General features: G+C 35.6%; 1 protein-coding gene across 3 annotated transcripts in view; it reads right to left on the bottom strand.

The window, feature by feature from the left end:
* Positions 1 to 25,757, bottom strand: part of LOC138697922 (uncharacterized) — a 48,812-nt gene extending 23,055 nt beyond the window's left edge. The window contains exon 1 of one of the 3 annotated variants that reach the window (XM_069823526.1): positions 25,377 to 25,757. Coding sequence is in view for 1 of the 3 variants with exons in the window: in XM_069823525.1 (XP_069679626.1) it covers positions 6 to 31 (26 nt within the window). In the remaining 2 variants the exon portion in view is untranslated. Of the gene's footprint in view, positions 1 to 5; positions 96 to 25,376 lie in introns of those variants that run through there. The other 2 variants (XM_069823527.1, XM_069823525.1) reach the window with 2 other exon arrangements.
* Positions 25,758 to 27,408: the final 1,651 nt, after the last annotated feature.

Genomic DNA, 27,408 nt, shown 5'->3' with positions numbered 1-27,408 from the left:
CTTACGTTGTACTTGTAACCTTTATGTACATAAGATGGCTTGTTTCTTGTCTTTACTATGTAACATGTTAACGACTTCCATGTTTGAAGACGAACAGCGACTAACAAACTTATCGCTTCAACAGTCCCTGTGAGTATTTGTAAATATTGCCCTCAAGGTAACAATTCTAGACAACAGAATACGTGAACAGCACAACGCATGAGTTGACAGACAGTAGCTATGTGACGTCACACCCTGCTGTAGCGGGTGGTATTGGAAATGACAACGAATTAATTAATTGCTTGAGAACGAGAATTATGTTTGGTATCGAAAATGACCCGGAATACCCACATTCTTTCAGGTACTGGAAATAACAGTATTGGAAGTAACATGCAACGAGCTCCCCAGATTCATCCCGATGGTGGATGGGCGCCCATCCCATGCACCGCACCGACCGGAATTTAATGAGTAGGGCCAGGATTCCCTTCTTCGTATAATGCGTTCGATAGAGGTAACAAAGCAAAAATTTTAAACTACTGATATTGTAGACCTACATACATATTCTAGACCTGGTTGAATGGAAGAGAAAGCCTCAAGGCCTTAACTCTGCCAGGTTTACAAAATAAGTTATTATTATTATTATTATTATTATTATTATTATTATTATCGTTGTTACTACAAATACTATTACTGTTACGATTGTATGGACATAGGCAGAGTAGGGTGAGGTATGGGAAGGCAATGCTCTCAGGTCAAATTGTAGCATTAGGTATGAAGAAAACATAATTTTAAGAAGTTATAATAAGTTTCTACTCGTAATTAGTATAGGCTTTCATTATGCAATTTATTTTTTGAAAGTTTGGTAGGAAAGAATTAGGACAGGTCTGGAACATTTTCTAGAGAGAATTTAATCAGTTCACTTCACGTGACAATGAGTTCGCGAGATATTTGCTCCTTTTTAAAAGTAGTATAGAACAAAATAGAAGTAAGCGTATTAATAATGAAGAACCTGCTCATACTAAGAATAATAGTGTAAGTGTTGGTGGATCTGTTACTGCGGATGACATTCAACCTACAAGTAGTGACCATATAATGATATGATAACAAATGGCGAAGTGGACAAATATGAAGTAGCTATCCTATAGAAGCAGTGTTGTCATAGCTCTCTAGTTCACACAAGGGTCTTAGTATCTTCTTAATAAAAATCGACAATATTTATTTTATATAAAATTGATATTTTATTGTAGTCTACTGTTATGTTTAGATAGCTTGGCCGGTCATAACATTATGCATAGCAAATCAGACAAGTTCATTTGATACTGATAATGAAAAAAGGTGTGCCTCTCCTGTGGAGTTCACTTCTTTTTCTTTGTGCAAGTTCGTAGTAGGTATACTAATTATTGCAAAAACATCAGTATCGTAATGAAACCAATAAACTGTGATCGCCAGTGGAGTGCAGATACTTGACTAATGTTTTTCAATACAGGTATAGCTTACGTCAGTATGCTTGCAGTTCTCCTTCTTGCCCTTCTTTTCCCGCTAAATATGCTGAGAAACTGAATCACTCCACATTACTCCTACTCAAGTGTTCGCACATAATAATAACACCGGCCAAGCTATCTAAACAGAAGAGTACTTACAGTCCATCGGAATGCTTATGTTGCAGAGTTGTCGAAACGGAGGATATCACGTGACAGTTATTTAAACGGGACCTCTTCTTTAAATTATTTTAATCATTTGTATAATATTACGTAGAGGTCCACTTTGTACAGCAAATATTTTCAGGAAAGAGCCTAACAGCCCAGCCATTAGCCTTTGCAGAAGGGCAACAGAAATCGGTGGGGAAAACCGGCATGCCACGTAACCACTTGGACGGACAGTAGCTAAGCAAGGTATAAGGTTTCAGTGGATATAATGAATGTTTATTTCTTCATTGTGTATGCACAAGTGTGTATTTGTAATTTCTATGAGTGTGGGCGTATTCGTATGGTCATGATAAGAGTATGTATTTGTGAATTAGCTTATTTTATTATCCTATTGTTTCCCCCTCTCCAAGGAAATCGTTGTCTCCTCCAGTAGATATGGATGAGCATAGAAAATAAAGTATCAATGCTGCAATACCGATGCAGAAACCTGTATCATATCAGTAGGATCTCAATATCAGACTTCTTTTAGTTGCCTGTCGGGGTTTATTTTCCTTGAAGCAACGTGCCCGACATGTCTGTTGGGAGTCTAAGTTTAATTTTAAAGCAACACATTCCAGAAGTTCTGCGTAGCAGTTGTCTACACCGATATTCTTCTCTCCTACTCCTCTAACAATGTGTACATTTTATGTTATCTGCAATATCCTAGCTCAGCGTTTCTCAAACTATGGCCCGCGGACCACCTGTGGTCCTCGAGATCTGCCTTGTGGTCCTTCAAAAACGACAGAAGGAAAAATGAAATTCAAACGAATTGCGTATCAAACTATAGCTGAAAATCTCAGAGTTTCGAAATGACACATGGCAATCACCTTTCACTATTTCTTCCAGTACTGAAATTTTATGACATTTTTACCCTCCCTGTTTATCGACTTCCCACTCTACTCTCAGCAACAAAAGAGGGATTTAAAGCACTATGAACGTGGTGTTTCTCGCCATCTTTTCCCTGTACATCAGCTGATGACATATGACTAAGTACATTGGCATATCTTTCAGATATATTCTCAAAATTAAACGAATTAAATCTCTCTCTACAAGGTAATTCTTTGACTGTTCTCAATGTGCATGAGAAAATAAACTTGGTTTGTGGGTCTTTTCCCTGTACATCAGCTGATGACTTGTAACTAAGTACATTGGCATATCTTTCAGATATATTCTCAAAATTAAACGAATTAAATCTCTCTCTACAAGGTAATTCTTTGACTGTTCTCAATGTGCATGAGAAAATAAACTTGGTTTGTGGGTCTTTTCCCTGTACATCAGCTGATGACTTGTAACTAAGTACATTGGCATATCTTTCAGATATATTCTCAAAATTAAACGAATTAAATCTCTCTCTACAAGGTAATTCTTTGACTGTTCTCAATGTGCATGAGAAAATAAACTTGGTTTGTGGGTCAGTTCCGTAAAACAGACGATTTTTTTTTCACTATTTCCAACCCTAGAGTCTTTTTTGGTCGAAAATGATTTCGTTATTGGAAAAGAATTATGCAATGACATATGTTCGCATCTCGAAACTACGAGGTCACAATTTTAAACTTATTTTCCAAGTAAATATGACGAATTTTCATGTGTTCGTGATCCATTTCATTGCGATATTGAAAATAACAAACTTTCATTGAGTGAAAGAGAACAGTTAATCGAATGATACCGGACTTAAAGTGAAATTCCAAGCGGAAGGTATGGTTAATTTCTGGACCCCATCACAAGTGAAAAGAGAATATAGTGAATTGTACAATGATGCTTTACAGATTATAATTCAATTTGCTTTTACGTATCTGTGTGAGAAAGGGTTTCCATCACTAACTCTAATAAAAACAAAGTACCGAAATCGACTCGATGTATGTGACAATCTCCGACTTAAGCTTACCAGCATACATCCAAATATAAAACAACTGTGCTAGAATTGGCAGGCTTATTCATCTCATTAATATGAGCACCGACGTTTATTTAGTTTGTTTAGTTAAGAAGTTAAAGATTTTGTCCAATCTCTAATAGCCTTGATTTATTAAAAAACGAAAATGATTTTTTTCTATTAACATTAACTTAATTAGTTAATATTAATATAAAATTATATGAATTAATGTTAATTAATTAATTCTGTTTTAAAATATAAGTATACTGGTATTAAAATATGCTACAAAAATGATAAATTTGCTTTCCAAGGACACAAGAGGAAGGTGGTCCGCGGAACTGTTCTGACTTAAAAAGGTGGTCCCCACTTCAAAAAAGTTTGAGAAATGCTGTCTTCGCCTATAGCAGTAGTTTTCAATCCAAGGTCCTCTAACGCTATTTCCGTGGTCCTTTCGATTATGTAACAATACATAATACATATAAATTGTTTCTTGGAGGTAAAATTCACTTTTTTCGTTAGCATAATTATTTTAATGATTCAGCAAAAGGGGTGGCCCAAGCAGGAGGCATCAATGGAAAGTAATTGCTTGGACACTGGCTAACTTAAATTACGTATATACAGTAATTTTCATTGGAATCAGCTCTGTTATTGTAGAGAAGAAGTTTTCAACATGTTCATAATTTTTATTACGGAGAATGCGAACGGATATCATTAAGCTCTGAACAATAGCGTGAAGCTAGGCTGTGGATGTCATCGTCCTTAAAAGACTCGTTATCTTCAGCCCTCACCGCACCGGGTAGGTTAGGATAGGTTAGATTATGTCACGGCGGCTTAGAACGACTCTTTGCACGTCGGCCACACTGAGGCCTATTGTGCACCCTGTATTTATAGGATGAATGAGGATGAGAGTGTACCAGCCCATCGGCCGCATGTGACCCTTCATCCGCTCACCCAATAGGGGCCTCCAACCACATCGTCCTAAGTTCATACCGCTAAGGTGCGTTATAGGTCCTTTGGTTCACTACGTTTCGTCCACTTTTTGTTTTGTCCATTGACATATTTGTCCATTTCATGATTCGTCCATTAAGTTTTGTCCACTGACCATTTAGTCCATTTTCATGATTAATCCATTATGCTTTCGTCCACTGACTATTTCGTCCACCGTGACAAAAAAAATAGATGACATGAAACATGAAACAATTCATTTGGTGAAAAAGTAATTTATTTAAATTTAAATGTGTTGTTAAATGTAGTAGTAGTATTTATTTATTTAACCTGGTAGAGATAAGGCCGTCAGGCCTTCTCTGCCCCTCTACCAGGAGATTCCAACTACAATATCAACAATAAAATTACAATTAAGTTAGTATTAAATTTACAATTACAATTACAATGTACGTACATGTTTGTATTAAAAACATGAATAGTCATCATTTTCTTCTTCCTGAAGAACTTCAGCAGGGTTAATTTTTAATCTGTATGAAATTCCTCTCATATGTTTCCAACCGGCCGTCGTTCTTGTAGTCTTCATACCGTGTAACCATTTCCCTGATGCGTTCATGATCATCGACATAGCAATGTCCGACTTAATGGTGCACGGACTCGCGTGTGTCCTCACAACAATTGAGTAATCACCTGCTCATTTGATTCCTTTCATCCAGCAAGACTTTCAAAAACTTCCAAATGCTAGGATGATGAACAACCATGAGTTTTTTAATTTACTATGCCAACCTTGTTAATCTTCTGTTCCTCACTCAAGACTGCTTCGTACACATTTCATAACCATGTTTCCGGTATTGTAATTGTAGATGGGAAACACAAATATGTATTCTTAAAATGGACGAAAGGTTATGGACATAAAAGGTGTGGACAAAATATATGGATGAACGTAAATTGAATAGACGAATCGATTGTGGACAAGAGAACGTGGACGAAAGTGAGTGGACGAAACAAATTGTGGACAAAAGGTAGTGGACGAAAGGCTCTCTTAAACTGACTGACAAGGGATCCGTTCCAGGTCGTGTAGCTTGAATTCAATGAAAATGCATATTTAACTAATTTTCGTTCCGTAAGAAACGTGGTGACCAAGCAGTATAGGATTTAGGAGTAGTTGTGTTGACGTTAGTTTGAGTGTTATTCTTCTGATTGTGTTAGTGAAGTGTTTACATCTAGAAGTGGTTGTGTTGACGTTAGACTACTCCAAAGCCTTCGACACTGTAGACGTTGACTTACTAATTGTAAAATTAAAAGCACTACATTTTTCTGATAATGCCTTAGCGTGGATGGACTCCTACCTTCGTGAACGCCAACAGTGCATGTCTATTAATACGTTATTCCACTTGGCGTACCACGAAGACTGGCGTACCACAAGGCTCTGTCCTAGAACCTTTACTATTTTCCATTTATATTAATGATATTTCTTGTAATCTAACATACTGTCGACACCATATTTATGCTGACGACATACAAATCTATCTGCATACCCGACCTAACTACATAAATGACGCTATAACTAAAGTTAATGATGACTTGAATTCCATATCCATATGGTCGAAAACGCACGGACTTAATCTAAATGCAAATAAATCGCAGGCTATCTTAATAGAACATCAAAGATCGAAGTGTGACAAACAAAATTTTCCATCGATAATTGTAAATAATACTACTATTCCATACAGCTCGACTGTGAAGAACCTTGGTATTTATATGGATTGTCACCTGGAATGGAATGAACAAGTGAATCACACTTCCAAAAAAATATTTTCTATTATTCACTCATTAAAGCGACTGAAGCACTTTCTTCCTGATAAATTAAAATTAATCCCTGTACAAACACTCGTGATGCGATATTATATTAAGTAACCTAAATGCAAATTTGAGCAGCAGGCTACAACGTGTGCATAATGCGTGCGTCCGTTATATTTTTAATATTCGTAAGTATGATCATGTTTCCCCGTCTTTCCAAATTCTGTCTTGGCTAAGGCTAAGCGATCGACGAGCCCTGCATTCTCTTGTTCTCTTATTTCAAATTCTGCGCACCGCTACCCCAATCTATTTGACTTCTCGTTTTCAAAATTTATCCGAATATTCATCAGCTAAGTACAAGATTTCATCAGAACAATTTACTCATTATACCCTACCACAAGACATCTTTATATTCTTCATCTTATACAGTTTCAGTTGCTATAAATTGGAACTCGCTACCGAGTGATATAAGGGGTTGTTGGACAATGAATTCATTTAGGTCAAAATTACATAAGTTCTTACTTAACAAATTAATTGCTGATTAATATTTATTACATATTATAATGAAACTAACATCTGTCCATTCCTATTATTATCATTAATTTCTCTAAATAGATTTACAAAACCTCTAATGACAATTACATTAATATTCTCATTATAGAAATATATTTTAGATTTATATATATATATTTTTTTTCTGCCTGTAACATAGTTCTAGTAAGCTTATATTAAATTAATTTTCATCATTTTACTAGCTATCTCAAACCTCAAATTAATTATAATTGATTGAATTAAATTACCTCATAAATTAAGTTACTACTTTACCTTATAGGTTTATCTAAATTTAAATGAATATGTAGTCTACTAGTCGTTAACATAACTGAAGAATATTGCTATAGTGTAAATATTCGTAATTTAAATATGTATTGTAGTGATTAAGGCTGGTTGAGTAGAAGAGAAGGCCTTATGGCCTTAACTCTGCCAGCGAAAATAAAACATTATTATTATTATTATTATTATTATTATTATTATTATTATTATTATTATTATTATTATTATTATTATTAGATTGCGTGTTATTCTTCTGATTGTGTTAGTGAAGAGTTTAGATTTAGGAGTGCTGTTCGCATTTGCTGCTGCTGATATGTGAAACGGTAACATTAGAAAATGTTCTTGCAAATCATCTTGTTAACTTTCTGCAACCACTCTTTTCCGCATATGTCTCTACCATTAAAATCCTTTGCTCTGATTAAATTACATAAGTTGTACTTATTAATATAAACACAAGTTTTATCTTTAGGTAGTATATTTTTAAGATATCTTAAATGTCTATTTCCTCATTCTAATTTCATCATTAATCTTAATTACCAAATACTTTGAAATGATTAATACTCAGGTTTTGTCATATTTTTCATTTTTAATAATATTTTTAAGATATCTTAAATGTCTATTTCCTCATTCTAATTTCATCATTAATCTTAATTACCAAATATTTTGAAATGATTAATACTCAGGTTTTGTCATATTTTTCATTTTTAATAATCTGGACATTTTAACATTACTTTTTGTTAATTTCAACATCATACAGTATTTATATATACTCTGGTTAATCATTTTGTACTCTATATAATATATATATATATATATATATATATATATATATATAATTTCGCTATTAGATATTGCATTTGTAAAGTTGTTTAAATAACTATTTTAATCAATTTAATTTGTATTTAAGCTTATAATATGCATTTGTACTAAACAACACTTAGGTCACTTTATTTTCAACAATTGTTGATATTTAAATTATATATCTTTGTAAAACAAAATATTATTAACCACGAGCTTTACACAATTTATGTTCTTATTACAATCGTGGTACTACCACTGAAGATGGAGGAGCATTCCTCCGAAACATGTCTGGTTTTTAACCGATTTTATTAATTTTATTCAATCATTAAAAAGTATTCATATAACTGTATTATATCACTTCTATTGCACATAACTATCCTTTGCTCTAATGTAAATTTCTGTGATTCCATATGAGTAAGCTAATCTACAACCACTTCTACAGAGAGACTAAACTGGATCGTTGAGCCGTTGAGCGTGCGAAAGATGGTTTGCCACGTGTTGCATGGCCTTCTTCCCGCACGGTAGACCTACATTATGTAAGCCAACGTTCTGTATATAGGTGTCCACACCAAATGTAATGATTTCAAATATTTTGAAATATTACAATAGGGATCACATATCACACCCAGTCTCTAAAGTAAGTCCCTCTTTCAGTAATTTATAGCACATAGCCTGGCGGATATACTATGATTAGTGTTGCAAAGTTAGGTAGACAACCGTAGGATATGAAATGGCAGTGTAAAATACTGCAGTTTTACTATCAGCATTCGTAGAATGCAATGCAACCTTAGGTACCAGAGGTCTGCATCGGACGTTTTCGCTCGAGCGCCAAGTAGTTCATAGCATAATCCGATAGGTAGCGCACATGCATGATGGGTAAAATTGTCACGAGCGATAAATCCTCGAACGGTACAAGCCGAGCGTTAGACATTCGTTCTTGTTACAGTGATGAACTGTGTAGTAACATCATAGATATTTATCATTTCAAAACTTTGCAGTGTTTAACTAACCTCTCCATAGTACAACTACAAAACTTGCTTTAAAATGTAATATACATTTTGTAGGTAAATGTTCCCCCCCCCCCCACATAGGAGTGATTTTGTTTTTGCCACATCTGATAGATGTTATTGGATGTAAATGTAATTATTATAAACGGAGAACACAATCAGATAATGCAAGAACTGTATTAAGTTTTCTAGTAATAATAATAATAATAATAATAATAATAATAATCTCTAATAATTAGTGTATCAATCTTTGCGTCTGTAACAGTTGTGCAGCATGATTATTCGTTTTATTATATTTTCTGTGACGTTATCTCTGTACTAATCAACTGCGTATGGGACTAATCAACTGCGTAATTTGTTCGAAACTTTCAATCTAACAATTCTTCCACTCAATCCTACACACCACACACCTACTTCCGATACTTTAATTGACCTAATCATTACGAATAATTCTGATAGAATTCTAACCTCAGGACAGTTACCAGTTCCGGGAATATCTGGTCATGATCTTATTTTTGCCGAGTACTCTCTTCAGTGCCCAAAAAATGCAGCTAAGGTAATTACTTACAGAGATCTAAAAGGCATTGACAACGACCAACTAATTTCTGACGCCCTACAAATGCCATGGCATACTATTTTTAATTTAATTACAGTTGACGAAAAAGTTGCCACCTTTAATGACATGGTAATACAATTATTCGACAAACATGCACCTTTAAAGAAGAGACGTGTCACTCACCGACCTGCCCCATGGCTGAATGACAGTATTCGTAATCTTATGACGTCACGTGACGCTGCTTTCCGGAAGTACAGACACAACAAATCTGCCGAAAACTTTAACAACTACAAAAAACTTAGAAACAAAACCACACAAAGCATTAGGAATGCTAAACGCCGTCACGCCCTGAGTCTCGTCGACCCGTCCATTCCCCCTCGGTGTCTTTGGAATAACTTACGTGATATGGGAGTAGGGAAGAAAGCATCAGAAGCTGAAGTTATAAACATACCGCTTGATAAACTCAATGAATACTTTACCTCACCTCCCACTATACGACCTGAAAAACAGTCAAAACGAAATACAATTAATACTCTCCTAGCTAATCCTCCACCTTCTCGCGAAAAATTTTTCTTCTCGCACATTACTGATTCTGAAGTAAGAAGGGCTCTTAAAAGCATTAAATCTAAAGCACAAGGCACTGATAACATAAGCATAGTCTTTATCAATAAGTTAGTCGATGTCGTGCTTCCCGTAATAACTCATATTTTCAATTCTTCAATTATCACGTCTGTTTATCCGCAACTCTGGAAAACAGCCTTGGTACGCCCACTTCCTAAAGTAAATTCACCTACTTCTGCAAAAGACTATAGGCCAATCTCCATTCTTCCTGTTTTATCTAAAGCTCTGGAACGCATCATTCATAAGCAGTTGTCAGATTACCTAATAGAATTTAATCTTTTAGACCCTTTACAATCAGGATTCAGAAATGGCCATAGCACTTCTACTGCTTTGTTGAATGTTACTGAGGACATACGCGCAGCCATGGATAAACGACAGGCTACTGTACTAGTTTTATTGGACTATAGCAAAGCCTTTGATTCTGTTGACTTCGATCTACTATTAACTAAACTACAAACGCTACACCTTTCTGATAGTGCTATCACCTGGATGTACTCCTACCTTACTGGCCGCCAGCAGCGTGTCATATCTAATAATCGTTTCTCATCCTGGCGTACTGTAGATACAGGAGTTCCTCAGGGATCAGTATTAGGCCCCTTGCTCTTCTCTATTTATATAAATGGAATTTCCAACTCATTTAAGCACTGCAGATATCAAATATATGCAGACGACGTTCAATTGTATATTTCAGCCCGTCCCGACGCACTAAACGATAGCATTAATAGTCTGAATGAAGATCTTGATTCCATCTCTTCCTGGTCTCAACAATTTGGGCTTAACCTAAACGCATGTAAATCACAGGCTATTCTGTTCGCGAACCGTAGATTAATTCCTGAAGTCAACGACCTGAATATTCCGCCTGTGAAACTGAATAAAACAATCATCCCGTTTAGCTCTACCGTCAAAAATCTCGGAGTACATTTCGAATCTAATCTCAATTGGGATACGCATATTAAATATACATGTAAGAAGGCATTCTCTATTCTCCATTCACTAAAAAGATTGTATCATTATCCATCTAAATTAAAACAGACGCTGGTACAGACACTCATTCTACCTCACTTCGATTATTGCGACGTTTTGTTCAGTGATCTCAGGATTGATTCCGCTCAGAAACTACAGCGTGTTCATAACGCGTGCGTCCGCTTCATTTGTAATGTTCGATACTATGATCATATCTCACCTTCTTTCAAGAAGTTATCATGGCTTAGGTTACATGAGAGGAGAAATCTGCACTCACTTTCTCTCTTATATCGAATTATGCACTCTTTATCCCCCTATTATTTATTCACTCGATTTCATACTCTCTCTCGCTATCATAATATTAATATTCGATCACAACGCGATAACACGCTAGAAATTCCACTTCACGCATCGTCTCTGTATTCCTCATCCTTCACTGTTGCTACCTCTCGTCACTGGAACTCTCTGCCGCCTGAAGTCAAGGGCTGCCGAACATTGAATTCTTTCAAATCCAAGTTAGAAAATTATCTTATGACGAGTTGCCAAACTAACTTACTATTATGACAAGTGTTGTATTGCATGTTTCCACGTTTTCACATTTTTTTTATGTTCTAATGATATTCAACTTATCTTATATTTTTGTTTTCATATTTTCCGATAATGTTATATCTCTAATGTAATAAGTTGAGCTATATATAATCTTAATTTTCCTTATTGTGTGTACTTAGAAATATTGTATTCACTGTATACTTTGTACTGCACTATTTTATTACTAATATTACTATTATTATTATTATTATTATTATTATTATTATTATCATCATCATCATTATTACTATTCTTATTTTATTATTATTATTATTATTATTATTATTATTATTATTATTATTATTATTATTATTATTATTATTATGAATAATTGTCTTTTTTTTTTGTATGCCTCATTTATTTTGACCTGCTGTTCACATATTATTATGCTTTTTTCTTTCTTTCTGTATGTTATATATTATGTGCGATTTCTTCTTATTTGTTGTTTATTTTTTATTATTATTATTATTATCTTATTCAATTTTGTGTGTAAAATTGTAGTGTAATTTGTAAATTTGTAGTGTTTTTGTAACGCAGTCTTTACTCCTGGTTGAGTGTTAGAGAAGGCCGTATGGCCTTAACTCTGCCAGGTTAAATAAATCATTATTATTATTATTATTATATTGTTATTAATCTACTGCTATATCAATAATATTTTGCGAAACGTTTCTACATTGTCGCAGTATATAGGCGGAACACTATGTGTGGACCTGACATATTATATATGTGGTAAATCAAATATTGAATAATTATTAATTAGAAAATAATAACTGTATATCGAAGTTTTTCATACAATATTATTTATAACTTCATGTTCCTGTTTTGGTACGTTCCATTGACTGTTCCATTAAGCGTTTGCCATAAACGCAGAAAATAAAGCCTTATTTTTACCGTGTGAGCAAAACATATGTGTATCTTATCTGTCGCCTTCGATACAAGATAAGACATGTCGGTGAGATGATCTTGTACTGTGCTTTTATTTATTACTAGCGTATCACGACCGATCGTATCTCACTCGAGGGTGCGACACTCGACCGAGTTCAAGCGAGCGATTTAACTCCAATGCAGCACTCTGTTAGGTACACCAAGGTTCTGCCAGATGCATATACAACTGGCGATGTTATCTATCAGTGTTATTAAAATTATTAAGTAGAATAAGCAGATTCTATAACGGTTACGTAGTCTAGCAGCAGGCGTAAATTATATGACACATATTTTACGTAAATTAAACGTAATTTACGCCGCGTAGAAAATAATCTTTTACACGATTTTTTATGCGGCGTAATTAATGATTTTCATAGAAGTAAATTAATAAGTAGGTGCTCTTCTCTGAGCTTGAAGATGCGATGTTGCTGTGTTTTTAATTCGAGCCACAAAATGTAGATTTTACGCAGATTTTATTTCAAGTTTTGTGGGAATAGAACCAAGTTCGTCATATTTACTTTGCAAAGATCTTCCTGTGTAGAACTTACAGCAAATACTGTAGATACTAATACCGGAAAGCTAGCTCTCATATGTGCGACATCGACTAACAGCGCTCCAAGCGGAAAGGTTTGAATAAGTTGACGAGAGGGTCGGCCGTGCGAGAGGAGATCGAAACATTTCTTGTGCTGCCTGCAGCGAGCTAGAAGTAAGAATAGTTGCCTGTCTAAGAGGCTGTGATGCTAGCAAATATGATTGCAATATAAAATGTTTCGAAATATAATATTGTAAGCCTTATAAAGCACAAAATTTATCTTGTTATAGATAACTTGGAGAATGCTAGAACTCCTAAAAGACAAAAAATTTCGTCTGAGAAAAAAATACATTTCTTACTAACAAACTAAGGAATGCGCAGAAAATTATGTCAAAACAAAGGAAACTCATTCAAACCCTAAGAGCTGACGTACAAAAATTTAAAAAATCTCATTCATCTTTAGAATGTGTTCAATTGCTGGTAGAAGATTCATTTCTTAAATCTCAGTTGAAGCTAAGAAAAAGAAAACCTATGGGAAGGCGATATACCGTGTATGACAAATATTTCGCACTGGCATTGCATTATGCTTCACCGAATGCATATCGATACTTGAGGAAGACTTTCTGTTTGCCGACTATTCGCTCCTTACGTAATTGGCTGCAACAATTGGGTGTTGGTCCAGGTTTCAATGAGACAATAATGCAACTTCTTAAGATAAAATCGAGAAGTCTGACACCAGCTCAGAGAGTTGTTTCCATTGTACTTGACGAGATATCTTTGAAACAAAGTTTCTCGTATGATGCAAAATTATATTTATTCGATGGCTTTGTAGAATTTGGACCGTACGAGAGTCAAAATGAAACAAAAAGTGAAGAATTGAAACCCGCAAATCAGGCTTTAGTATTTATGATTAGGGGCTTGCAAACCAACTACAAGCAGATAATAGGATATTTCCTATCTAATAATTCCACGCCCGGTGATGTTATAAAGGATCTTCTTTCCGAAGCCATCCGCGAGGTTAGGAAATGTGGCTGTTTTCCTAAAGTAGTCGTTAGTGATCAGGCAGCCAGTAATATTAGAATGAGGAATTTATTGGGATGCGAGGTTGATAAACCATTTATTGAAATAGATGGAGAACAACTTTAAGCGGCACGACCTTTCGTACAAAGATGAAGTATACAAGTGGCAACTGTATAATAAGGATAAAGATATGAATCCTCGATTATGCCCAAATTTGAGACAAAAACATATAGAACTTCCATCTTTCTCGCCCATGAGGGTTTGTCTGGCTGCACAGGTGCTAAGTCATTCAGTCAGCAAGGCCATAAAAACTCATGTATCGTTTCAGTCACTACCTGAAGAAGCTCTTCAAACAGCTGAGTTTATAGAGCTAGTGGATCGTGGATTTGACTATTTTAATTCATCGACCACAAACGATGCTAAATCCTCACGCAGGGCTTTACAAGCTACTACTTGTCATTGGACGACTCTACAAAAACTGGAAAGTCTGTTTTCAAAACTGAAAATTCTGAGCGAAAAAAGGACAAACCCTCCTTGCTTTAAGGGTTGGAACAAAATTTTAACTTTCGGTTCCTGCTTAAAAAACGTATAACACAAGACTGTATTGAAAATATTTTCTCTGTTGTGAGTTCTAAGGGTGGTAATAACATTACCCCTGACAGCTGTAAATTCAAGTCTGCCGTCAGAGGAATTATGAGCTGCCAGCTCTTAACACCTTCAGAGAAAGGCAACTGTGAAATTGAAGTCAGTGAATTTTTAGTTACGAAGAAGGAGATTAGTTCATTTAGAATCTGCAGTGATTATCCAGCAACAGAAAACAGTTTTGTAGAAACCGCTGAACTTGAAGAGGACAGTCATGATCAGTGTATGATTCCAGATAATGCACTAACATATGTGACAGGGTGGGCTTGTAGCAGAATACCACATGAGACATGCAAACTGGAACTAGCTAGTTTCAAATCTGAAAACTTGACAGGCATTTATCAGCAAATTGCAAATAAAAAGTATGACAGTGCTAATTTTCTAATTCCCACAAGTTATTCAGTTTCTTTATCTAAAATTATTCGATCAACATTTCACACGTACTTCAGAAAAATTCTTTCATCAAGCAGACAAGGTGTAAAAACCAAGATAATGACCCTTATTTTTGAACAAATAGATCAAACTAATTCAGTATGTAAAGATTGTAAACATGTTTTCGTTAATAAGTTCCTTAACGTAATGATCAATTTTTTTTGTAAAATATGAATGTGACAGAATAAGTTGTAGAACAGTGACTGGAAAAAAGAACAGAAAGGCTAAAAAAAGTAATGCATCAGTAACCTGGAGAATAGAGAGCTAATGGGACAATTAAGAAGTATGCACTGTAGCTTTAATGTTGTTTTTCACCAATGTGATATCTCTTTTAAAACATCTTATAATATTATTATTAGCATCATAATGTTAGTTCAATAGTTATGACAATTAAATTAACGAGAATGTAAATCTGACCGTTCTGTAATGATTTCTTTAGCTCTCATGTAATACTGTATAGGCCTACCACAATTCCTCCCAACCCTTCCTAGATATGTACGCAATGAAATACTGTAGAGAGCTTCGTACGGTATTTGAAGCAATACATATTGGAAGCATTGTTCAAACCAAGCCGCTACACAGCGCTAGTGTTCTCGTGTCGCGCCCGACACCATGTTAATCGCGTTGCTTTCCGGTATTAGTTCTCTACAGTATTTGCTTACAGTCCTCAATTTTTATTTTTTTAATGGAAGATCTAACGAACTCCAAAATCACTAGTTATAAACTCTTACTGAACGCTTGGAAACTATGCTATGAATTGAAATTGATTATTCAAAGCATTCTTTTAAAATTTCTAAACTATGAGATTACAATATGATCGCGAACAATCTAGAAAATCAAAGTTACTGCCTCTGGGAAAGTGTGCACAAAGAGTTCTCAGAGGACAATAAATTTTAAGTTTTCTCTTTCAATATTGGTCTCTGTGAACAGGATTTCCTCGTCGTTGTACATAAAGACACTATCCCACCCCTGGACATAAAGGGGAAGAGAAGAGGAAAGGAGATAACCCCGCCCATGTCCTTTTCGCTTACTCTGCTTTAGAAACAAACACAGTCAGGCACTGTGCATCAGTGATGGACTTCAGACGACTAGCGAGAGCTGAAAGCTATTATACCTGCCAGAGCAGATATGTGCCTTATACAATCCCTCACTCAACAGTGCTTGCCTACCTGTGTACTCGTATCGGTCCGTAGCATTACTGTCTCTGTCAGGTGAAGTGGAGAGTTATGGGTAGTCTGCAGTCATCGAGTTCGGTAAAAAAATATAAAGAGAAAAATGTCGGAGGAAATCATGGAAAACACAATGACAAAATGACGAAAACCATTAGAAACCTCAGATGACTAGTGAACACTTGGATCTGTATCGGTGCGGCGAGTAGCTAAGGAACACGCGGAAACACTGTGTGGTGTCAGCTTATCAAGACTTTATATGAAGAGCTCGATGAATTACCTAAAAAATAATGCTTACTGGTAGGCCTACACTGGAAATTCGAGTAATAATTTAAAACTTTGTTTTTTTTTTTATTTATCACAACAAGTTTTGAATTTATTAAATTTCTTATATTTCTAACATAAATTACGCATTTTACGCGTAGAAATTGACTTTTTCCGTCTAACTTCACACACCTCATCTAGCAGTCAGCATTTATGACTACAAATAATGAAATCCCAGGGTTCGATTCTAGTCCTGAGCATGGAAATTTGTCCTTAAGGAGACTATACTTTCACGGGAAAAGGATTTTTCTGGAATACGGTCTTTCTGGAAGCCGTAAAGTTCCAAGAGTTACCTAAAAAGGCACATTAGTGTCCCCTTATTAGAATTAGATTTTTATAGTATACAATGTTCTGGAACTCGTAAAGCTCTAGAAGCTAATTGAATGTATATAAAGGATCTCTATAGCTAGAAGCGTCTCATTGTTCAAGTAAAGGACCTTAGAATCCGCCCTAGGTCTAAATTGTGAGATCTGTATGATACAAAAACCATCAACAACAAGAACGGGGCCAAATGCAAATATTGCGGATCGATTTACTATAATGCAATATTCACTAGTATGAAAAACATCCTCTTAAGTGTAGCATATGTTCACAATCTGTCAAACACAATTATTGGTAAGAAAATGTCTGTGATTGTTTAAGAGAAGCAACACAAATTCTTTCCACACGTCTGGAACTTCTAGCTTCTAGCTTAGAGTTTCATGTCTTATACATACAACTTAAGTAAAATTCACACTAGTAAATTTTATAACACTCATAACCAGCTTAAAGTCATATTTGAGTGTCATACAAAGACATTTAGTTGGTCCTTATTTGATTCTGTAAGCCTTAATGAATATATTGTGTGTGTGTGTGTGTATCTGGAGGCCATACGGGGCCATATACCGCATGGAAACCTACAATTTTTTTAATTAATCGTATGGGGAAAAGAAAATTTTGTCTTTTTGGAGCCATACGGCATATGGGTATCTAAGTTTTGTATGCGGAGATCTGTACAGATCTTAGATCATCTCTTGCTGTTCCTAATGTATTTTGTTTGATGTTCATAAACAAAAATTGTTCACCTCTGCAGCACTGGAATCCAGAATTATATAAAATAATGGTTGGAAAAAAAAAAAAAACAAGAAGTGCTGCAAATACACACTCCATGATTCATCGAGACAAGTGTGCATCTACGGTGGTGCTACATGGTGTATTCTTTAAATCAAACTTGTTGTATAATTGAAATGTGAAGTATAACAATTTCTTTACTTCTTGGATATTAAAAAAAAGCATTAAATGACAGTCGGAGATATAGAGAGAGGGTAAAATATATTTCAAGGGAGAAAACAAGGGGTGGAGCGTATAGCCAAGAAAAGAATTACCATGACAGTACTCCATATATGCACACATACAGCGATTCCCATACATACATTCAAGTTTCTTTTCTGGTCAATTCTACCGGTTCTACGATGATTTCTACCTAGGATATCCTACTTTCATATTCTATGAAAATATCGAAGCAACTCTAATTATGATGAATCAGGTGACATGTGTAAGAATAGTCCTACCGGTTTTGTTTTGTTTTCATTGTAGTTTATCTAGTTGATAGCATCAATGGAACTATGGCGTTTAATTGAGCAGATTTTTTTTTTTGCATCTTGCAATTCGATAGAAATGGTTGTGCAACGTTAGAACTAAATTTGGAAAGGAGATATCCACCAGAACGTCGATGACGAAGTGACATCTCAATCTGTCACGAATGTTTATGCCTACAGAAAAAGACCAGATGTTCTGCACTTTCCATTGAACGTGTTTCGCGTGTGACGTAGTTCTCGAATGTTCTTGCAGAAAGCCCCTCGTGAGCTGGGAATACCACAGAAGACAGTGTAGAAGGTGCTACTGAAATGTTTACAGATGAAGCCGTATAAATATCAACTTTAACAGCTCTCAGACCCCAATCAAGAAGCTGGGTATCACTTCGCATGAAGTTTTCAAGGGTTTGGGAAGAAAGACGGGTTTGTGGAGCGTCTCATAGCGATGAGGCAACATTCCACAATTTCCGAATTTTAAATTATAACTGCACGGTTAAAAGGAACCACCGGCCATGTAACATCGATTCTTCCCACAGCTTAAAAATTTCGTACGTGTTTTACCGCTACATAATTTTCTTTTGCTTAAACATCTCTTATTTATTCTTACAGATTCACAACACGCTACAATTCTATACGTCGTGATGACTGTTGCAACTTTTTACCCTTTTAACCGTCTCTTTTATATTTCGTAAGCTTCACACATGTTTTTACAGATTTTTATTCAAGGCATAAACTCTGTATTTTAATATCTAGTCTTTATAGAGGTTGAATTACTACAACCACCACGCCTGTTTTCAAGTCATTATCATCACTTTGCCTTCAGTTTGTGCAGTTGTTTATAATATTTCTCACGTCATGCATTTTTATCACTATTTATTATGTTGCATTTCATCTATGTCTTTATGTTAAAAGCATCATAATATGCTAATTAGACCTGAAGATGCCATCCAATTGGCGAAAGCGCTAGTCATAGGGTATATATTTATATGTATAACCTAATGCAATTCTTGTACTACTCATTAGGTTAAAAATAGGCACTTATTGAAGGATTTATGTTACTCATTTTCATTTACATGTTAACTTGTCGGACCAACATGCCTTTTAAATATTATATGGAAATGGGTAATGTTGAGAGAACTTTCCTGACATTAAAATAAAAATGTCACAAAATTGAGGCCGTTAGAAACACAGTGATATAAGTAACAAATTTACGAAAAATGAAAACCGTACACTGGCGTATACCTAAATATTGTATCTAATGAGGGAAAGAGTGATACGCATGAGCTCTATCACCTACTTGCACTATGTTGGGCAAAAAAGTTTACTACGTGAACTGAGGACGTATGCTATCTCCCACTTTCAAAGTTAACGGAACGGTCAATATAGAGTATCCACCAGCCAATGAACGAATATTGCACACTTTTATCACTGCCAATGTGGCACGATATATAAATTTTCAATACTTTTATCATAATCACAACAAATTTCAATTCTTATTGTAATATATATACTATGGAATTAATATCACAAAATATACAATGGACGAACTAAATGTAATTATTTATGAAAGTCGCCATATTTCCTTTCTCGAATTACGATCCACTTTCACTAGATGGCTACCAACACGAGAAGCAGCGCCGGCAACATATGTAAACGAAATTTTACTAAATGTGAGGAATTTTACTACAGATGTGTAGTATTATGTGACAGGTTAGGTTTGGTTAGATTAGGTGTGTATTGTGTGACAGGTTAGGTTAGATTAGGTGTGTGTGTCCACACCTGTGGAGTAACGGTTAGCGCGTCTAGCCGCGAAACCAGGTGGCCCGGGTTCGATTCCCGGTTGGGGCAAGTTACCTGGTTGAGGTTTTTTCCGGGGTTTTCCCTTAACCCAAATGTGAGCAAATGCTGGGTAACTTTCTGTGCTGGACCCCGGACTCATTTCACCGGCATTATCACCTTCATCTCATTCAGACGCTAAATAACCTGAGATGTTGATAAAGCGTCATAAAATAACCTACTAAAATAAATAAACATAGATTAGGTGTGTGGTATTATGAGAGAGGTTAGGTTAGGTTTGATTATGTGTGTAGTATTAGTGTGTTGGCGATACTAAAACCCACTCTTCATTCACTCGCGACGATTTTCGTATATAAGTAATGTACAGTTTCCCTGGAAAAGGATGAGACGATTGAATATTCCTAAGTCTCAGATGTAAGACACTGCGCATGATCGGAGACCAGAGCACCGATACACAAGATAACGAATATTGAGTTACTTAAATTCAGGCTATTTGGTTTGTTACTAGCATCGTTCCGAAATTCAATTAAAAAAACTGCAAAAAATATGATAATATTACCTAAATAAAAGATAAATATATACATAAATCGTGTAGTTAAATCGACAATGGACCTTCATGACTAGATCGACACTCAGCACAGAAAGGAAAGCTTTCATGTCGTTTCCATAGCTCAGACGGTAAGACCTGCGTGTTGTGTAGAAGAGTGCGAGTTCGATTCCTAGTCTACACAACAATTTTTTTTGTCTAAATAACGTTGAAATAGCTAAGTCACGTTGAAATATAGTTTTACAAAGTCCTGAGATTAAGTGTTAATGATAGCAAACAATACAAAATTACAAGTTATAATATTATAAACGTTAATCTAATGAATGCATTTATACACACACATATATACAATGTAAATGCATATATATTAAAAACTAACAATTAAAATGAAATTAAAAAAATATATAATAATAGACAAACTCTTACAAAGGTTTAGAGTCCTTAGGCTATGTCATTTGTTGAGTAATTATTACAATAATTTATTAATAGCTTTCCCATATGTGTAAGAAATGCACTCGCAAAAAACAATTTTTGTTAAAAGTATGGCTTTGGATTATTTCATTCTCACCCCTGCAGTTAATTTTAACTATTTTATCTACGTGTTTGCATTCAATTTTATTCATGTTATGATTGAATGTATAAGCACTATTGCAGTTATTGACTAATTACATATATTAATAATAATTATTAAATACATCTGTTAAGTAACCAATTGCAGTATCTTTTGCAAAATCTTGAATGTTTAAGTTGTCAATAATATTTCTGTACTATATACTATAATACGTTAAAAGAATTTGCAATAGATTTGGGATCCTCTACTTTATAATCATTGGTTTTAATGAAAAAATATTTTCTTTCTTAGGATATCTACAAGTTTAAATTTAATAATATTACGAATAGGTTTAATTGCATTATCTGAATTTTGTACTTTTCTACTCAAATATATTCTGTTTCCCTCTTTCATAATTTTTGATAAATTACACTGTACTTCTTGCAGTATTTAAGAACATGAAGATCATTACATTGCAACTCATTACATATAGATTCTTCTTTTTAATACATGAGATTTTGAAGTCCCTGCGTTATCTACATGTTTTAACTTTTGAATTTTTTCACAACATTGAGTGGAGAACATCCACTGAAGTGATTATGAAATTAAGTGAAAAATTCAATATATTTACTCTTAATATCAGTAGTACCAGTATCATATATGTTTTTCCAAGATTCATTTTTAGACATAAATGTAAATAATCACTAGATACAGCAATTACGATCCTTTCTTAGTTTTTAAATTAATATTTTGAAATTGTTCAGTGACATTGGAAACACATAGGATTTGTTTATCATGGTCAGACAAGCCATTGATTATAGGTTCTGTCGAATAGGAATTCAGTCTAATTCTGTGTACAAAACGTTTATCAATGGCTGTGTTACTTCAGCTTGTATGCTATGGGAAAATGACCCTACGAATAAGGTTTCCAGTTTCAAGGAGTGAATTTAATTTACTTTTACGGAAAAGTTCCGAGAGATAATCTATGTTTATGTCACTACAGATCACAAATTCGATATGAGATTTCTAAAGTCTTTTCTTTACAAATTCAATGTTGGCTATAAATATTAATAAATAGTGTAAGAAATATGAATGATTGTAGTTATAAGTCTGATTTAAATTATAAAAAGCAAGAAGTTACATTCCTCGGCAAGATTCGAACTTTCGATGTTTGGTTTTGTCGTCCAACGCACAACCACGGACCTATTCAATGCTTATGTTAATAACATACAATTTAGCTGTAGCAATGTGGTGTCATAACTTGGGGTTTGTTTATTTAATGTAATTAGATTTAATTTGATTAGTTTCGCAACAATTGGACTTCCTGTTATATCCTGTTATTTAGATATTTAATTTAGGGTTGATTTATTAACTCTTACTATGCAAGATGCCTCTTATTTCAATAATTCTATATCATGTTAAATAGTCATTGTCTACACTAAAGTATTATCGTCATCTCTCATTTCTTATCGTAATGGCGAACCGACGTGACATGAGACAGCGAGTTATAGCTCTAGTTGAGGCTGGATATGGGGCTAGATCTGCTGGCCGTTTGGTCGGTGTTCCTGGAAGTACAGCCGCGAGATGGGTTCATCGTTACCAACATTTTGGGGAGGTCGAAAATCGCCCTATTCCTGGGCGTCCGCGGATTTCTTCATTGGAAGAGGATGCTCTTTTATTCGAGACAGTTCGACAGGACCCCTTTCTGACTGCTAACGAAATAAGAGCAGCATCTAACTTTCCCGGCTCTTCACAGACTGTGATCAGCAGGTTGAGGAGCAGCGGTATTAGGAGCCGGAGGGCTGCGCAAATGGAAATATTGGGGGAAGCACAAGCTGTCGACCGTCTTGCCTTCGCTACCAATCGAGTGGATTTCGATTGGAGAAATGTAATTTTCTCCGACGAAACAACCATCTCGAGTGATTACGAAGGTCCTGTCCGTGTCTATCGTGAGGATGGTCTCCGACATGATCAGCGCTATGTACACCGACGTGAAAGATCGGGGCGCTTTAGCATATCGTGTTGGGGGTGGATGTCTTACGATGGACCTGGCGTTATAGAACGCATCGATGGCCGGTTTAATGCGGAAACTTACGAGCACATTCTGGAAAATATATTCCTTCCCTCCGCCCGAGAACGTTTTCCCGAAGGAACATTGCTGTTCCAGCAGGATAACCATCCCGTGCACTATGCTGCAAGCATTCAAAGATGGTTTCAAAGGAGACCCGAGATCGAAATCATTAATTGGCCTCCGAAGTCACCTGATTTGAATGTCACCGAAAATTTATGGGCGGAATTGAAAAAGAGAAGGATAGCCACCTATGCCCACCGACGCCCTCGAAATCGAGACGAATTGTGGGATCAAGTTGTTGACACCTGGGAAGATCTCGCCGGGGATCAGAACTTATTCCACAATCTCGTGACATCCATGCCGGATCGACTTAGAGGTGTAATAGAAGCTGATGGCATGTGGACAAGATTTTAAGTTAACAGGTCTCTTTTTGTTTCTTATGATTTTTGTTTGAGGAAGAATACTTTTAACTTCCAAGTAAGATTTATTTTTTGACGAGGTTCAGCCCACTTGTAAGACCCAGAAATTGGGCATAAATTATTCCATATTTTTCGACAAATTAGACAGTCGAGGAACTCTGAACAAATTAATTACACCTCAATAAAAAAAAAGTTTTACCTGGGATCGAACACGAGACGTTTCGGTTATACAATGGAACCGGCACGCTACTATATGAGCTACCGAGACAAGACAGTGATAGCAGCAGTCCAGAATGTAGATCCCTTAGCAGGCATTTGCCATTCGGTACAGTGAAGCAATGATATTTTGGGACTCGAGCTATGTTGTGAAATCCTGGCCTTAAATGGCAGTCTTCTTCGTGATCCTTATTCTGGTCCTTGTCCTTGTTGTGGTCCTTGTAACAATTCTTGTACTATCTGTCATGTTATGTATCCCTACGTCGATATCGAGTGAACCGCGCTGTAGAACTTTAACTTCCGACGACCAAGAATCGTCTCATTCTTTTTCAGGGTAACTGTACGTAACGTATTCAGGGCAGGTTGGGTGTGCATACAGCTCTCCCAGTGATCACATCAATTTATACTAATCAACTATAAATACAAGATATTTTTCAAGGTATTTTATCAAGTTCCTGTAGTGGCTGGGACATAAGTAATGCCGAAGACAGATTAGTGTGTTCGATGCTCGAAATTGACTACTTACTTACTTACAAATGGCTTTTAAGGAACCCGAAGGTTCATTGCCGCCCTCACATAAGCCCGCCAGCGGTTCCTATCCTGTGCAAGATTAATCCAGTCTCTATCATCATACCCCACCTCCCTCAAATCCATTTTAATATTATCCTCCCATCTACGTCTCGGCCTCCCTAAAGGTCTTTTTCCCTCCGGTCTCCCAACTAACACTCTATATGCATTTCTGGATTCGCCCATACGTGCTACATGCCCTGCCCATCTCAAACGTCTGGATTTAATGTTCCTAATTACGTCAGGTGAAGAATACAATGCGTGCAGTTCTGTGTTTTGTAACTTTCTCCATTCTCCTGTAACTTCATCCCGCTTAGCCCCAAATATTTTCCTTAGCACCTTATTCTCAAACACCCTGAACCTATGTTCCTCTCTCAGAGTGAGAGTCCAAGTTTCACAACCATACAGAAGAACCGGTAATATAACTGTTTTATAAATTCTAATTTTCAGATTTTTCGACAGCAGACTGGATGATAAGAGCTTCTCAACCGAATAATAACACGCATTTCCCATATTTATTCTGCGTTTAATTTCCTCCCGAGTGTCATTTATATTTGTTACTGTTGCTCCAAGGTATTTGAATTTTTCCACCTCTTCGAAGGATAAATCTCCAATTTATAGGGATACGTAACAAGTTGTTTTTTACGGTGAAGGGGTTGTTAGCCCTTCGCCCAACCCCCAAGCTGGAGGAACACCCCTTATCGGCTGTCCACGACTGCTTATTCAATATATTCGCAGCTACCCTCCATATCTGGAGGCCGTCTCCTCTATCCGCAACCTGAGGACGCGCCATGCCGTGGTAATTGAAATTGACTACTTATTCTTCCAAACTTTAGCCTTTTTCAAGTTGAAATGTGACCAACGCCGAGAAGATTCTGTACGAAAATAGCTGAGAAAGTTAACGCTAGAAATTGATTACATAGATATATGTGACATAATTATACATTACCTGCACTTGCATTCCAAGGGAAACGTTGCGCATTACCTCCTTTAACTCTGTCCGTCTGCACTGTGGTTGATTGGCTTCAGTTATTTACTTACGTCAGAAACAACCAATACGATCCATATACTAACTCCGTTGTTAATTCACATTAAGAAACCAAAAAAGTTGTAATATATATTTAATGAAGTCAAATTTACTAAAACGCTATAGTTACTAGCAAGTAAAAAGTAACTCACAATTTACAAAGTTGCCGAAAGTATAATTAGGAATGACTGTGCCAGTGCCGACGACAGCACTTCACCAAAACTGACACCAGAATTAAACACCGCCCGCTTGCCCTGTGGTTCTGTCCCGATCTGGCGTCTCATTGCGGGTATGCAGTGTGGCTAACTCCAGAAACACGAAATCCGCTACGGAGGTGAGAAAATTCCGTTATATTTCGCTACGGTGATCGGTACTGAATAAATGTGGAGAAATCAGAACTATGTTAATGGATCATAGAACGAGGTTTTATTGGGTTTCCTTTCATAATTCATACTGTTAGAAAATCATACTGTAGCTCTGAAATAGATCTATATTAATTTTATTTCATACGTATTCACACATGCTTAACTAATAAGACGTAGCCTATTTTGTAAATAGAAATGTAAGAGAGCATATTTTATTAACCCTCAAACGGAGTTGTGGGTTTTTTTTTCGATACCAAGCAAATTGTATAAACCCTGACCAAAGACGTTGTAGTTATATATATCTAGACACACAATTGGCGCTGGTGTCGTGTACAAATTTGAAACCTCTCGCGCAGGTTCGCGCGACGCCATGTTTTGGGAGCACGAATGATTCTTTCTATAAAGCATTCGGAGTTTAGAAAATACCATTGAGTATATGGGCGTTTTCTTAGTAGATTTCCTCCTTCACTGTAATATAACTAAACTTATTTACGTATTTTATAACGTATAATATAAAATAACAGAAGTAAATCTAAATATTGTAACAGAGCATTTTTTTTAAATATAAAAGCCTTATATTGCTCATAAATAGACTTATTAGTTTATTTCTATTTCCTATGACCGAATACATAGAATATTTTTACTTATACTTTTTATATACGTTAGAAAATACGTAAATAATTTATTTAAATTAGATTACAAAGAGAGGAATGTCCGCTAAAAATGTCTATAAACCCAATGGTATTTTCCAAACACCTAACGCACTGTAATAATAATCCTCAGTGTTTTGAGAATCAGAGGCGATATGACTCTTCTACTGCAGACATTGATTGCAATTCCCTCATTCTTACATCATTCTCAATGACACAATATTGTCAAAATGTGATTGTATTCATTGCTGGCTTAGTTGTTAAATCATTAAGAAATACATGATGTAATAAATCTAAAGATTCAATTTATGGTACGTAGCCTACCAGCAGTAAATGAAATCTCTTTTATTTTTTTAGCGAAAGAATAATGGGAGTCTTGTTATACCATCATCTGAGATTATAGAAATATGCCGCTTAAGTGAAAGAGCGATTATACAGATGTTGACAGTTCAATGGCATATTACCACCCACTCTTACATCGTGTGAAAACAATGTGCTCTAGAAGTAGAAAACTTGTACAGGGACATCATTTTATTTTTACTTGCATTTTTATTGTACCTGCATTTCTGAATGTACTTCACTCCCACCCCTTCACTAATGTCCTTGCTCCCGTCAGACACACAAACTTACGGCTGCTGTTGCATTCGAAGTCTTCAAGCAGTGAAGTAAACACTGCAGTGTATAGTGTGTTTCAGAAATATGGTTGCGTTTTCTATAGAAGAAAGAACCTATATTAATATTATCGTACTAAAAAATTATATTCAAGAAACGATAAATTCAATTTCAGAGAATATGCTTCAAAATGTTTTTAATAATATGCGTAAAGAATTGAAGCCTGCATTGTAATGAACGGCAACCATTTTCAGAAACTTGTTTAAAAATTCAGATTAGTTTATTTTGAATTGACGTGGCTAGAAGCAAAGGAATGCTAGTGACATT

Source organism: Periplaneta americana, chromosome 4 (assembly GCF_040183065.1).
Source record: "Periplaneta americana isolate PAMFEO1 chromosome 4, P.americana_PAMFEO1_priV1, whole genome shotgun sequence".
In the NCBI taxonomy this organism is placed as follows: Eukaryota; Metazoa; Arthropoda; class Insecta; order Blattodea; family Blattidae; genus Periplaneta; species Periplaneta americana.
This window is presented reverse-complemented; position numbering and strand designations above follow the sequence as displayed.